At 32.8% G+C, this 13,752-nt stretch overlaps 2 protein-coding genes across 3 annotated transcripts; one reads left to right on the top strand and one right to left on the bottom strand.

Annotated features, from left to right (window-relative positions):
* Positions 1–342: 342 nt before the first annotated feature.
* Positions 343–5,972, top strand: LOC124919266 (phosphatidylinositol N-acetylglucosaminyltransferase subunit A). Of its 2 annotated transcripts, XM_047459469.1 has the most exons (10): positions 343–494; positions 616–711; positions 1,026–1,162; positions 2,096–2,668; positions 2,751–2,905; positions 4,305–4,395; positions 4,489–4,605; positions 4,679–4,782; positions 5,489–5,579; positions 5,655–5,972. In XM_047459469.1, exons 3-10 carry the CDS (start codon positions 1,043–1,045, stop codon positions 5,739–5,741), a joined length of 1,338 nt encoding a protein of 445 aa, XP_047315425.1. In that variant the 5' UTR covers positions 343–494; positions 616–711; positions 1,026–1,042; the 3' UTR covers positions 5,742–5,972. The 2 variants fall into 2 exon arrangements, with proteins under 2 accessions (XP_047315425.1, XP_047315426.1); XM_047459470.1 differs by lacking the exon at positions 616–711 and having other exon boundaries at positions 345–494.
* Positions 5,973–6,265: 293 nt separating this feature from the next.
* On the bottom strand, positions 6,266–8,419 carry LOC124922192 (protein LEAD-SENSITIVE 1). Its single transcript, XM_047462927.1, has 3 exons — positions 8,273–8,419; positions 8,103–8,176; positions 6,266–7,174 (listed from the first exon to the last, which is right to left on the bottom strand). Exons 1-3 carry the CDS (start codon positions 8,290–8,292, stop codon positions 6,483–6,485), a joined length of 786 nt encoding a protein of 261 aa, XP_047318883.1. The 5' UTR covers positions 8,293–8,419; the 3' UTR covers positions 6,266–6,482.
* Positions 8,420–13,752: the final 5,333 nt, after the last annotated feature.

Here is a 13,752-nt window from a genome sequence, read left to right as displayed (position 1 = left end):
ACAAAAGTTTAAGATCAGATCTAGACAATTTCTAGATTTGACAGGATTATTATTTTTCTTGTTAAACATGTGATAGACAACAAAATTTGTCATCCAAGAAAGAATGACTTCTACATGTGCGCACATGCTGGAATGATTTTGGTTATGGAAAGTTTCGTTTAGTACGAGATCGCTTCACACCTCTCGGTGCTTACACCTCTCGCCTATCGAAGCCTACGCCCTAAAGTAATTTCGTAAAAAAAAAAATTAAAAAAAAAAAATAAAAGTGACCAATTTCCCCTGGGCGTAATTTCTTCAGGCCTATTTCTCATCCAATTTCCCCTGGGCTATTTCATCCAATTTCCCTTATTTAGTTGATACCAAAAATCGTTAGAACTTTGTAAAGCAACTGCAGATTAGATTATATTAGATTAGTGCAACACCTCCAGCAGCAAGACTGTAGCAATCCACGTCAAGAGAGGGCGACGGCGACTCCACAGTCCACATCGACGCAGGTTCGTGTATTCTTCTTGAATCAGATTAGGGATTCTGTTTATCTTAGCATTCCCACAAAGCCTCGACCATTGAGGCAAAATGATCAATGAAATTGTCTCACCTTTTTCAAAATGATTGAAGGTCATGTAAGTAGTGCGAATATACACGGGTGAAAAAGGGTTGAAGCAACATAAACTGTTAGCTATCATTCCAAGACATACAAGTGTAATTGTTGAGGTTAGCCTACTCCAATAGTTGTTTATATGGTTTTCTTTCTATACTCATCTCAAACCCCGAATCAATAAATGTAAATGACACATTTGGCCGTCTATACAAGGATCCTTGAAGTTTTCAACAACTAAAATATATGTTATGTATGAATTGCATATGTAGCATGGATAGATAGTTGTCACCTGTTAGAAATATGTTTAAACCAAATACTCCTTGGGCAGGATTCAGGAATGTCATTTATGATATTTTCTCAAATACTTTGCTTGATGTTGGTCTCCCTTTTTTTTTAATAAATGTGCTTTTACCCTCTCAAATTGCAGGCTTTGTTGTACGCGACATGGCTGATAAAAGGAAATTCAGAATCTTGATGGTGTCTGATTTTTTCTATCCCAACTTTGGGGGTGTGGAAAATCATATCTATTATCTGTCACAATGTTTGCTGAAGCTAGGCCATAAGGTTATATGCTGCTGCTTTAAGCTCCATATAAGCTTGAGTTTTCTTTGTATTTATCATGAGTGAACAGATTATCCAGGGGTAGTCAATTTGATTAATGGGTTTGCCATTATTTGCACATGAATCTAAAGAGGAGGATTCTGTTAATTTCAAATTTTCCTGGTTGGTCTAATGTGGATTCTTGTGTGAAAAACGTTTCTGTTGGGATTTTGTGAACACTCCTCGTGTACTCTTGATTTTAGTCAAAACTATTTATGTCTCTAGTCCATTTGGAAGCTATTTAGTGAATACAAAATCAAGTAGTCATTCAATTCAATGCATAATTGTAGTTTCTTTTTATGGAAAACGGATTTATATGTCAAATGTTCTTCTGTCCAGTTTTCCATAAGGATGTGTTTGGTTAGAGATGAATTGGCATTAGCATTGGAATTGAAGGGGGCAATTCCAATTAGGTTGTTTATTTAAGTACTTCAAAAGAGGAATTGAATTTAGAATTTGAATTCTGATGGAATTAACATCTTTAGTTTGAATTCCTCTTAATTTAGCTCTGAATTCATTTCTTAATCACATTCCCAGTTTCTCATTCATTCATCCCCTCCCATCTTCTGTTCCATACGGTCTAATACCTCTTCTAGCAGCTAAATCTCATAAGAATTATAATTCTATGATTTTTCCAAACATAAGAATTAAATGTAATTTAATGTCAATGGTTATAGAATTAGAATTAGAACTTTAACTCCCCTCATCCAAACATAGTTTAAACCTAATTATCAGTATAGTAGTAGTATAGGTTACATGGGGCATAATTGACTAGAAATGCATTTTTCTCAAGCAGCTTGATTTGACATAATAAGTGGTTGTATAAGTTATTCAGCTTATATTTTCTACACATATGCCATTAGATTAACATATTTGTTCTCGTGACTGTTCGTTCAGGTTGTGGTGATGACTCATGCTTATGAAAAGCGGTCTGGTGTGAGATATATGACAGGTGGCTTGAAAGTCTACTATGTGCCATGGAAACCATTCCTAATGCAGAACACTTTGCCAACATTTTATGGGACATTTCCTATAGTAAGGACTATTTTGATTAGAGAGAAAATATCGATTGTACATGGGCATCAAGCTTTCTCAACTCTTTGTCACGAAGCTCTAATGCATGCACGCACCATGGGATATAAAGTTGTCTTCACCGATCATTCACTGTATGGCTTTGCAGATGCTGGCAGCATTCACATGAACAAGGTATTGCAATTCACATTAGCAGATGTGACCCAAGCCATTTGTGTTTCTCATACAAGTAAGGAGAATACGGTTTTAAGATCTGGCCTGCCTCCCGAGAAGGTTTTTGTTATACCCAATGCTGTGGACACAGCAATGTTCAGACCAGCTGCGGAGAGACTGAGCTGCGATGAAATTATTATAGTTGTGATAAGTAGATTGGTTTACCGAAAGGGTGCTGATCTGCTTGTTGAAGTAATCCCTGAAGTATGTCGGCTTAATCCAAAAGTGAGTTTCCCAGTTTGTCTTTATGCTTCTTACTCAATGGTGGTAAATGTTAAAAGAGTGTTAAACTTTTTTTTCTTTCAAGGTTCGTTTCATTGTTGGAGGCGATGGACCTAAAAGAGTGCGACTGGAAGAAATGAGAGAGAAACACTCTCTCCAAGATCGAGTGGAAATGTTGGGTGCAGTTCCTCATGCTAAAGTCCGTTCTGTCCTGATTTCCGGGCATATATTCTTGAACAGGTAAAAAAACTTGTTCCTTGGATACTTAAGTTGTATTGTTGGTACTGTATTATCCGCATTGATTTGGAACCACTAGTGTAGTTTATGTAATGCCGCTTAGTCCACCACAACCCAAGTCCTAAAAGGTACTAATGAAGGTAAATATAGCTTATTAGCCTCCCACTTCTCTTTTTCGAGATAAAAAATGTTTAACATAAGTAAGATTATTTTCCTCTCACTTATATTATTATAAGTAGTTTTCAGCAATTCCCAAGTCCTAAAAAGTACCAGATGAAGGTAAATATAGCTTATTAGCCTCATACTTATCTATTTTTCAGTGATTTCCCTACCAGGACAGAACAAACTTTAGCATGAGAAACTTCACCAGCATTTCCATTTGAACTTGTTTCTCCCTTATTTCTTCGCGTTGCACTCTTTTAGGTCCATCCCCTCCAACAAGTAAGTTGGGGGGATCACTTTGTAGTTTATTTTATGCCCCTGACCTAGGTTTCGCCAAAGCCAGAACAACCCAAGCCCTTAAAGTTACCAATGAAGGTAAATATAGGTTATTTTGATCACACAATTTATCACTAAATCCAAAAATTCAAGTACTTATTTGAAATAAGTCTATTTGATAAGTGTTACCTAAAATCACTTACTCTTTTAGATTATCTCAAATTAAGTTAGAATACCTAGCTCATGACTGTGGGGGTGTCATGTTAGCTCTCCTTTATTCAAAAAAAAAGTTAAAATACCTAGCTTACTTCAATAAGCTATGGATGACTTAACTCGGTAGTGTAGTATGAGCATATGAAAGGAAAATTTATTCCTTGAAAATTACTTAAATTACGTCAATGAAAGGGTGAAATAGTCTAGAACTTATTCAACATTTAATTTTCAGACATGACACTTAAAATTCAGCATTAATCCTTAATTTCACTTTTATCAAACACACCCGTAGTTTCATACTTATAAGGAGTCTAGTTTGTGTGTGATTTCGGAACTGTAATCACACAGTTTTGAGAATATATTTATATATATGTATACTTTAGGTAAACAAGGGCCATAACAACCCAACCCCTAAAAGGTAATAATAAAGGTAAATATAGCATATTAAGCATACACGTATAAGGAGTCTAGATTTGCTGTGATTTTCCGACGTGGGACAGCATGGTTTAACAACAATGCAGTTGTTTGTACAATATTTACACCTTTCGATCATTTTTCCCACAAAGACTGATCGTTCCCTTCTCTATTAGAGCTATCGCTCTATCACTCATTTCAGTTTAATTGAAGCTACAGATGAGCTCTGCATCTGTTAGAAACAAATCTATTAATTTTATTTGGACAAATCTTTTGCTACTACATCTATATTTTCTCATCCATTTCTCAGTGGACATACATTGATCTATTTCTACAGTTCCTTAACGGAAGCATTTTGCATAGCTATATTGGAGGCAGCTAGTTGTGGATTATTAACCGTCAGCACAAGGGTTGGAGGTGTACCAGAGGCATGGAACATAACATGTTTTCTGTTTACCGCTTTTTTATTTATTTATTTTTGCTGTGCGATTCATGAAATCTTTGGTTTTTAATGTAATTAGGTTCTGCCTGACGATATGGTTGTGCTTGCGAGACCTGATCCTGATGACATGGTAATAGCAATTCAAAAGGCTATTTTCATGCTTCCTCAGATCAATCCACAAGCGATGCATCTTCGAGTAAGAGATGTTTACTTATAGTATTTCTTTGTCTGTTGTCATGCTAATTGTCTTTTCCATCATTTATTACCAGATGAAAAAGCTATACAGTTGGCATGATGTTGCAACAAGAACAGAGATTGTGTATGAGCGTGCTTTGAGATGCCCCAATCAGAATCTTTCTGATCGACTTTCACGGTAAGGGCTGTGCTAAACTGTTTCTCCTATATGAATCTCCCTTAAAATCTGCCTTTCTTTTATATGAAATTGAGATTAGACTTTCGATTCACCAATCGCACTAGGAAATGTGGCTGGAAAACTGAAAATTATAAAGTATTAGTAATTGTTATGTATTTTAGTTAACTGGTTAGAATAATTCTGTTAGCATTCTTTTTTGTTTATTAGTCTTAGAATTATCTTGTTTGATCTGGGTTTTTCCTGAAATAAAAATGGATTATTTGAGATCATCTATGTCAATCATCACCTAGAATTAGAATTAATTTTTTCTTTTATTAATGTTCAAGTTTGTTGTTCGATTTATGCTAAGATCACCGCGGAATAACCCTTCATTTAAGAAAGAAGAAAAAAGAACTAATGTTAAAGTTTGTTATAATAGAGACGGTGTAAGGCAACTTCTAATAATACAAACCATCTATATTTAGCCTTTATCTTTTTTGCGACTAGGGTCTATTCCCCATGATTATGGCGCCACTTAAATGAAAGCGTTTATTGTTTTAGTTATGTAATTATGAAAAGGGTTCTATATTTCTCTCATTTCCCTTTATTGAATTGTTTAAACCCAATAGTTTGAAAACTTATTTCAATTTATGTATACATTTTTGGTTAAGTTGTATATTGGCTTGATTTTGTATTCTCTTGAAATGATGATATTCTTTGTAATTAGGTACCTGTCATGTGGTGCATGGGCTGGGAAGCTTTTTTGTTTGGTTATGATAATAGATTTTGTCTTGTGGCATCTCTTGCAGCTATGGAAGGTATATCTGCCCCAAAAAACCTTCCTTTTTATCATTTTTTTATTTTTGTTCACAATTTTATTTCCGTCAATTTAGCCTGCTACTGATATTGAAGAAGTACCTGACATTGTTCTATCGTGTCATCAACATACGGGGACACTACATAAAGATTTGATTGAATAATGATAATTTTATTGTATATTTTAAAACCACTTAAAGAAAGAAATACAAACCATTGGAGGTTTTAACAATGTGGATTGAGCTTCAACAGCTGCAGTTGGAGTTAGTTTTCCTAATCTCCATTCATTTTCTTTAACATCTGGTGGTTGTGTAATTTCTTATAGTAATATAGAAGTGAATTTGTTGTGCAATACTAAACCTATTTATTGGACTCATTTCAATTTCTTATTCAAATTAAGATCTATATATCATTACTTTATACTATAAATAAATTTAAATTACCATTCAAAAAGACAATCCTATGGCAAACAAAAATAATTATTTTGATAATTTTTCAATAGAATTATAATCACAACAAAAGACAAAGAGAATTAAAAAGAAAAATCATTTGATTATAATCAAGCCAAATGAAGCAAATCTTAATATTACACAACAATAACACTAATCATGATCAGTATGACAATGATACTATGTATACCTAACTGAAGATTAAATAACTTATATTTTATGACACGGAATTGAGGCAAGGCAAAACGACAAAAGGAAATAGCCACAATTTCCTAAAAGAGGGTCATCCCAACCCCCCACAAAATAAAAACCAGGTACATTAGCATTAAGCATACATATTTGTTTCCAAGGGAAACATTTAAACAAGTTTTTACATATCAGATGACACACAAAAACAACATTCCAAGCAAATACACCATAGTTCTGTTTGTTTCACTTCTATAAAAAAAACCATTTTCAACTCAGCTGTGCCAAATTCATCATAATCGGCTGCTGAATACTATCAGCAACATTCAATGTACCCGTAGCCAATCTCCTAGTCAAATCCTCAACCGCCACTTTAACCACATCCCTTCTCATCCCAATATCCGCTGCATATCTACTAGCACAATAAACCCCAACAGCTGTCGCTGCCATCCCATAAATATTCGTCGTCAACAACCTTAACGGCGTAGACATAACTGCCGCCAAGGGCCCACCAATAATGCTAACAGCCTGTCCACTCTGCCCCATTGTACTCTTATCCACAACCAACAATCCGGTCTTGCAATATATCGCGAAATCCTCGCAATTATTCTTGAACAAGTTATAGCAACCGAACCCATTTTCACTTAGGTATTTGGCCCGATGAGTGACTACGTCATCCGGGTCCGAAACCGCTAGGGTGCATGTACCGCCCCGGGCTTTCGCTAGGAAGAGAACCGGGCTGGCCGAGTATTGGAAACGGTAGAGGATACCGCCCGAGAGGAAACAATCTAGGCATGAGGATACCACTCCGTGACTTTCTTCTTGGGGGATGCATGTCGGGCAGGGAATATGGGTTCGGGTCGGCCCGGAGCTTATGAGGAGGATGTCTAAAACGGTTCCGGTTCCTACTTCTTGACCTCGTCGGGTGAAGTGGACAACTTTGTTGTTACCGATATAGATACCTGTTTGAAAACACTTTTTAGAGCTGAATCAAAGTGGGTAGAAATGTAGACATATACCCATTTAGAAACACTTTTCTAGAGAAAACGATAGCTGAATTTCCTTGGAAACATTTTTTTTTTTGTTTCCAAATGTTCTGGAACATAAATTGAGTAGACATATATTCATGACTTTGTGAACGTTTTCTTGTCCAAAACCAGACCTAGATCCAGCTATAATGTTTAGTTATTACATGGAAGACTTGTTCTATACTAGCTTTTACAAGAATAGTAAGGCATTCTTGTTTCGTTTCATTTGTATGTTATCAACTCATCAATCAAATTATTTAAATTCATCAGTTAGTTCAAATGGAAAGAGTTTGAATTTAACAGTTATGAAGCCTCAATTTTGATTCTCACTTAAAGTACATTGATTCATTGATTATCACTTTTCAAATCTATATAAAAGTGTAAGTGCACCTGCATTTATGAAATTTGGAAGGAAATGAATTCAAAATCTTTTGGGAAATTGATATAAGAATGTGCTATTATTCGAATTGGAATATGGAGACTTGAAGTTATACCATGAATGAGGTATTGATTCATTGAAAGTGATGATGATTTGAAGAACTAAGAAGTAAAGTGCAAGTGCAAAGTCTCTTTGAAATGTAACTAGAATAATAGTTTCTTTTTCCAAATGTTTTAAAAATGTTTATTACTTACTAGTGCCACTTTTCATAAAATGAATTCAAAATCAAGTTAGGGTTCTAACAAATTGATTGAAATCATCATCAAGAAACAAATTAAGTTCCCAAATCAGTCAAGTTATCTTAATCAATTGAAATTCAGATGATTAGAAACATGAACATGAAGATCTCAATATCTATTAAACCAACAGGAAAACCCTAACCTAATACTGAATAGATATTTGAGAGAGAAAGAGAGAAGAGACCGTGATGAGCATAAATGTACGCAGTTCTCCATGAGTAGATATGATCTCCAGGTTTCAAAGCGTTCCTATCGACTCTGTTCAATCAATATCCATTAATATCAAAACAATTACTAAAACAAACAAAAAACTAGTTCATCTAAACAGTTATCGATCCTCAATTATAATCATACCTGTTCGAAAGAAGCCCCATTATTGTTGCTTTCTCCTCTTTCTCTTCTCAATTCCTCCTTTTCTCTCCGCTAAAGGATAAAGGAAATGATGAAACTTACTGCAACGGTAAGCTTTGTTATTCCTTAACGGAGTGGATAACGCGTGTCCTCTCATAAACGCGACACCGCGTTTGGAGTTTCACACGGACCACCGCTTTATGGAATGAGATATTAAACTAACCCCTACATACTTCTAAGATATTCAAATCATGACCTTAACTCCCAAAGAAGATTAAGATTAGACTATACAAATTGAATGGAAGAATCTTATTTATATATATAAAACGATCTTACATGAGTTTAGTATTAAAACATTTGTCTTAACAAATGGAATCGACAAAAATTGAAATCTCACCCACGGAATAAAAGAACATGAATACAATAAAAAAACCAAACAAACAAACAACCAAGTAACAATGAGTTTTCATCTTGTCTTGAAATCGCTAATATGGGTGACTTCATTATAATCGATGTTTTAATTTTAACATAAACTTCAATTTTGTCCATTCTTGGATATTCACCTCCAAGTATGAATAAGGGAATTGCAATAAAAAATAATGTTTCTCCAAACTTTATCAATATCATCGCATCTCACCCTAGAAAACGTCATCGAGTTTCGATAAAAATGTTATTCTTATTCTTATTAAAAGAAAGGAAATTTTATTTTGATAAGAATATTGTCTTTAGTTTTAATGGAATCAATTTTGATAAAAGAAGAAAATAATAATGTTTGATATTTTATGAACCACTAATAAAGGAATCAATACTGGACTTAATTTTGTTGTTGTTGTTCAAGAATCAATAAATTTTATTGAAGTGATGCAAATCTAACTTAAGGACATATATCTCACTTATAGTAACTTAATTATTTATAAATTAATAGTGTAAAACAATATACAGAGAATTTAGATTATTCAATACAGCGTATATTAAGGTTTGCCCTAATTTAATAACTGGTTATACATTTATACATACCCAGCTAAAAATATTGAACTTGAAATTTATCTTGGTACTTTTTTATTTGGAGTCATGAATACTTTGTAATTTTTATTTTGTTTTGAGATTATTTAATATATATTTTGTAATGTAATAGTATATATATATATATATATATATATATATATATATATATATATATATATATATATATATATATATATATATTAATTTTGATGTAACTTTAGTTCTTATAACAAGAAAAGAAAATAGAATGGTCATTTCTTAATTAGTAATCAATGTATACATACGTTAAAGCATGAAATAAAGTTTAAGTTAAAAATTCATCAAATTAATTAAAAACATAAATCATGGTATTATATTCATAATCAAAATTGTAACTATTCGATCTATTAAACTTAAATAATGCTAAAGACAAATATAGTATGAATATACACTTTGATTATAAACCTTTTAGGGATGACAATGAGGCGGAGAATATATTTATATCCCCGTATTATTTTTATTTTGAAGATTTTTTTAATATCATCCCCGTCCCGTTCGATTTCGGGGAATCCCTGCAAAGTGTCGTTTATAAAATATTTTTTTTTAAAATAAAAAAACTATACAAAAAATTATATAAATGAATTTTTTTTAATATAATATATTAAAATTTTATATTATTATACATAAATAAACTTACCACTCTTATAAAATATAATGAATAAATTAATGTATTAACGATTTTATATATTTAATTGTGTTTATAGTGTTCGGGGTGAGATCGGGGAGGGTCGGAACAGAGAACACAAATATCATTCCCGTCTCATTCCCATTCGGTTTGGAAAAAAACTGCCCCAAACGGGGCCATTCGGTTCGGTTACCGCAGTGTGGTTTCAAATTGTCATCCTTTAAAACTTATCTTATTCAAATCACAAGCTCTTCACTTTTACCGTTTAATTGTTTTTTTGTTAATTATTTTTAAAGGTAAGATGCTAGCTTGACCCGATATGAGTCTCATGACACATACTTCAATTTAAGGCGTTCTAAGTTAGAATCGAACTTGTGGTTTTTTTATCTTTTATGAACTATTTGAACTACCTTATTGAATTACTTTTATGTTTAAATGTTAAAAAATTTGTTTATTGAGCTGTCTCATTATTTATTTAACAACTATTAAATCTTATTCTAAAACTTATTACCTAATTTTAACACTATTTTTTTTAATGTTAATCATTTTTATTTCTCTATATCCTTATCCAAACTCATCTAAATCTTTTAGGGTAGGTTTGATAACCATGTAATTGACATTGAAATTCGAATTGAGGATTAATTCTAATTCTTAAATTTGGTAAACTCTTTAATATTAAAAATTATAATTGGAATAAGAATTCCAATGAAATTCAATCTAGTGTAATTTTATAGTTCTCAATTCTACTTTTTTAGCTCGGAATTGTAATTCATTTTTTTTAATGTTTTTTCAAACAAAATAACTTATTATTTTATCATTTAAAACACGATTAAAGTTTTTAATCGATATTTTTTTTTTGAATTTAGAATGTTAAAATATCGTACTAATGTTTTTTTTAATTTAGTAAGTTAACATTTTAATATATATATATATATATATATATTTTGTTTTTGGATTTATTAAGTTAAAATTATGAACTAATATTATTTTATTGAATCTATGAAGTTATAATATGGAACTGATATTTTTTTAATGAAATCAAAATTTAAAAAGTTCTCTTTAACACTTGAGTTATCGTAATTGGTGGTGTCAAATCAATATTTTAATAAAATAGATAATATATTAAAATTAAATTTATTATATTCTTTTTTTTCAAACAGAAGAATTGAGATTGAATTATAATTATATAATTTTGTCAAACATATAAATTGAATTGTAAAAAAAATGTGGCCATAAGGGGATTAAGTACACATAACCCGCAAACACAATTAACCATTTAATCAGGCGCAAAATTTGTCGCTTGATAGACTCGAACTCAAGGACCTTTCAAAGAGACTGGGGATATTCACCTCTTATTGCCTCTAGGCTAAAAGATAGGATAAAAATGTGGTCACTAGGGGATTAAGCACACATAGATTACAAACACACTTAACCATTTAACTAGGCGGATACATTGTCGTCTGATGTGCTCGAACCTAGGACCTCTCAAGGATATTGGGTCAACCTTTAGAAATTAAATTGTAATTCAATGTTGTAAACACTAAAAATCTAGTTACCCGATTTATAAAATTAAAATAATTATTTTGATTTATTTTTTAAAAAATTAAATCAAAATAATTAATCTCAATGCCAAAAACATAATTAAACAATTAATTAGATTCATTATAATAATTAAAATTTAATTAATTAAGGACAATGGCCAAAGAAAATAAATAAAATTATATGTGATATATGTTATACTCATTTTATCTCAAAAATAATTTTAGAAAAAATCAGGCAATTAAAATAAATAATTTAGGATGAAATGTGGTACCCATTTCATCCCCAAAAATTATTTATTTAACTAAAATATATACAAAAATAAAATAAATTGACAAAATATTTATCATATTTATTTTAATATTTTGTGTATTTTAAAACATCAAAATTAAAGTCAAAAGGGTAAAAGAAAAACCAATTACAAATAAACACTTAAGGTTTTAAATAAAAAATAAAATTCGTAATCGGGTGTAGCCAAAATTCTGTGAAAAGTTACACTAAAACCGCATCCATCAGATAGGTGCTAGATTTTCATCCAAATGCCTCAGAAGCATGCGTCGCCCGGTGGAACAGAGGGAATGTGCACCCGCGTTGCACCCGATCAACTAACGCTCCTTTAGTTGAATTGTAACGGAACACCCAACGTTGGACAGAATGCGGACGTAACGCTCCGCCTCCGCGTTTATACCCAAAACGATGTCGTTTTAAACCCCAATTGTCTTCTTCCTCACGATCACTGGAAGGATAAGAACAATCGTCATCTTTGATTTCTCAAAGATGGAACTCGACCATTTCTAAACCTTTTCGGTTGATTTAAAAGGTGAAATGATCACCTACTTTGGTGATCATTTTCCCTACACATCTAGGCATAATCACTACCTATTTCGGCAAGTGATCCAAGAATAGCTAAAATGCCATTAATAGTTTTTGGCTAATTCAATCCACTTGGATGGATCAACCGACTTCGGGAGGCTATAAATACCCCCCTCAACAATTCCGAAGCCAGGAGAACATCTCTAGCCTCCAATCAAAAGATTTCAAAAATCCGCCATTGAAGCTCAAAGCTTCTGACTTTTTGAAATTTATGTATAAGGCTTTAAAGCTTGGATCCAGACATCCCAAAAACTTCCCTAAGGTCTAATGAGTGTTCTTCAATCTTTGGTATGCTTCCAATCACTCTTTAATTCATACATTCAGTTTGAATTTGAAATTTTTAAATTTCAGTTGTAAGTTATCTGGTTTTGAATTTGATGATTGGAAATCGATCTTAGAATCATTTATGAGTTTTCTATGAAAGTCAGAACCGATCAATCGGTTTTAAAAGAAAAACCCAAATTTGAATTTGGAAAATTTAAAAACAGGGTTTTCTATTCTTGGGTTAATCCTCAAGAACAACAACTTAAAAAGCTTCTTAGCATGTTTCTAATGATGTTGGGCGACTATTTAGATCATGTTTGATCAAAAATCAAAATTTTCAAAATAATTGAAAATTTTGAGTTCTTGAATTGGTCCAAATGAACATCCAATGTTAATGTGTTAGTACCAATCATTTATATAAAGTATAAGGAAGTTGTTGGCAAACTCCTTAAACTTCAAAACAACTTTAAAATCAAAAACCCGATTTTTGACCATAAATTATTTTGAACGAATTGATCATCACCCAGGTCGATTGATACATTAGGATGATGCTCTAAATGTTCCTAGGAGTTTTGTGAAGTTACCCAAGCCCTTGGATCAAAGAATCCAAGCCTCCATCAAAATTGCAAAACCTGCAATTTTGATGTTCTTGAGGACCGAGAGGTCTGAACGAGAAATATAACCTAGGACCGATAGGTCTGATCGAGGCTTTTTAGCCATGACCGAGAGGTCCGACCTATGCTCTTCATCTAAGACCGAGAGGTCCTACCGAGAAGTCAAACATAGGAACGAGGAGTGTCACACCCGATCGAAAACTCACAACCCTAGGATTGATGGCTTCCACTGAGGACCGAGGCGTCTGACCGAGAAGTCAGACCTAGGACCAATGAGTCTTGCACCCGACCGATAACTCCCAAACTTAGGACTAATGGTTTCCACCGAGGACCAAGGTGTTCGACCGAGAACTCAAGCACCCGACTGAGAATTCTAGCATAGGACCGAGAGGCCATAGCACCCCGACCGAGGGCTTTTTAGTCCCCGACCGATTAAACGAACAACGGTCCTAAGGCCTGTTTGGTTATAATTTTAAAATTTTAAATTATTTTTGTAATTTTGGAATCCCAAACTATTTTCTAAA

Source organism: Impatiens glandulifera, chromosome 1 (assembly GCF_907164915.1).
Source record: "Impatiens glandulifera chromosome 1, dImpGla2.1, whole genome shotgun sequence".
NCBI classification, from domain to species: Eukaryota; Viridiplantae; Streptophyta; class Magnoliopsida; order Ericales; family Balsaminaceae; genus Impatiens; species Impatiens glandulifera.
The sequence above is the reverse complement of the archived record's forward strand: the minus strand, read 5'-3'. Positions and strand labels throughout refer to the sequence as shown.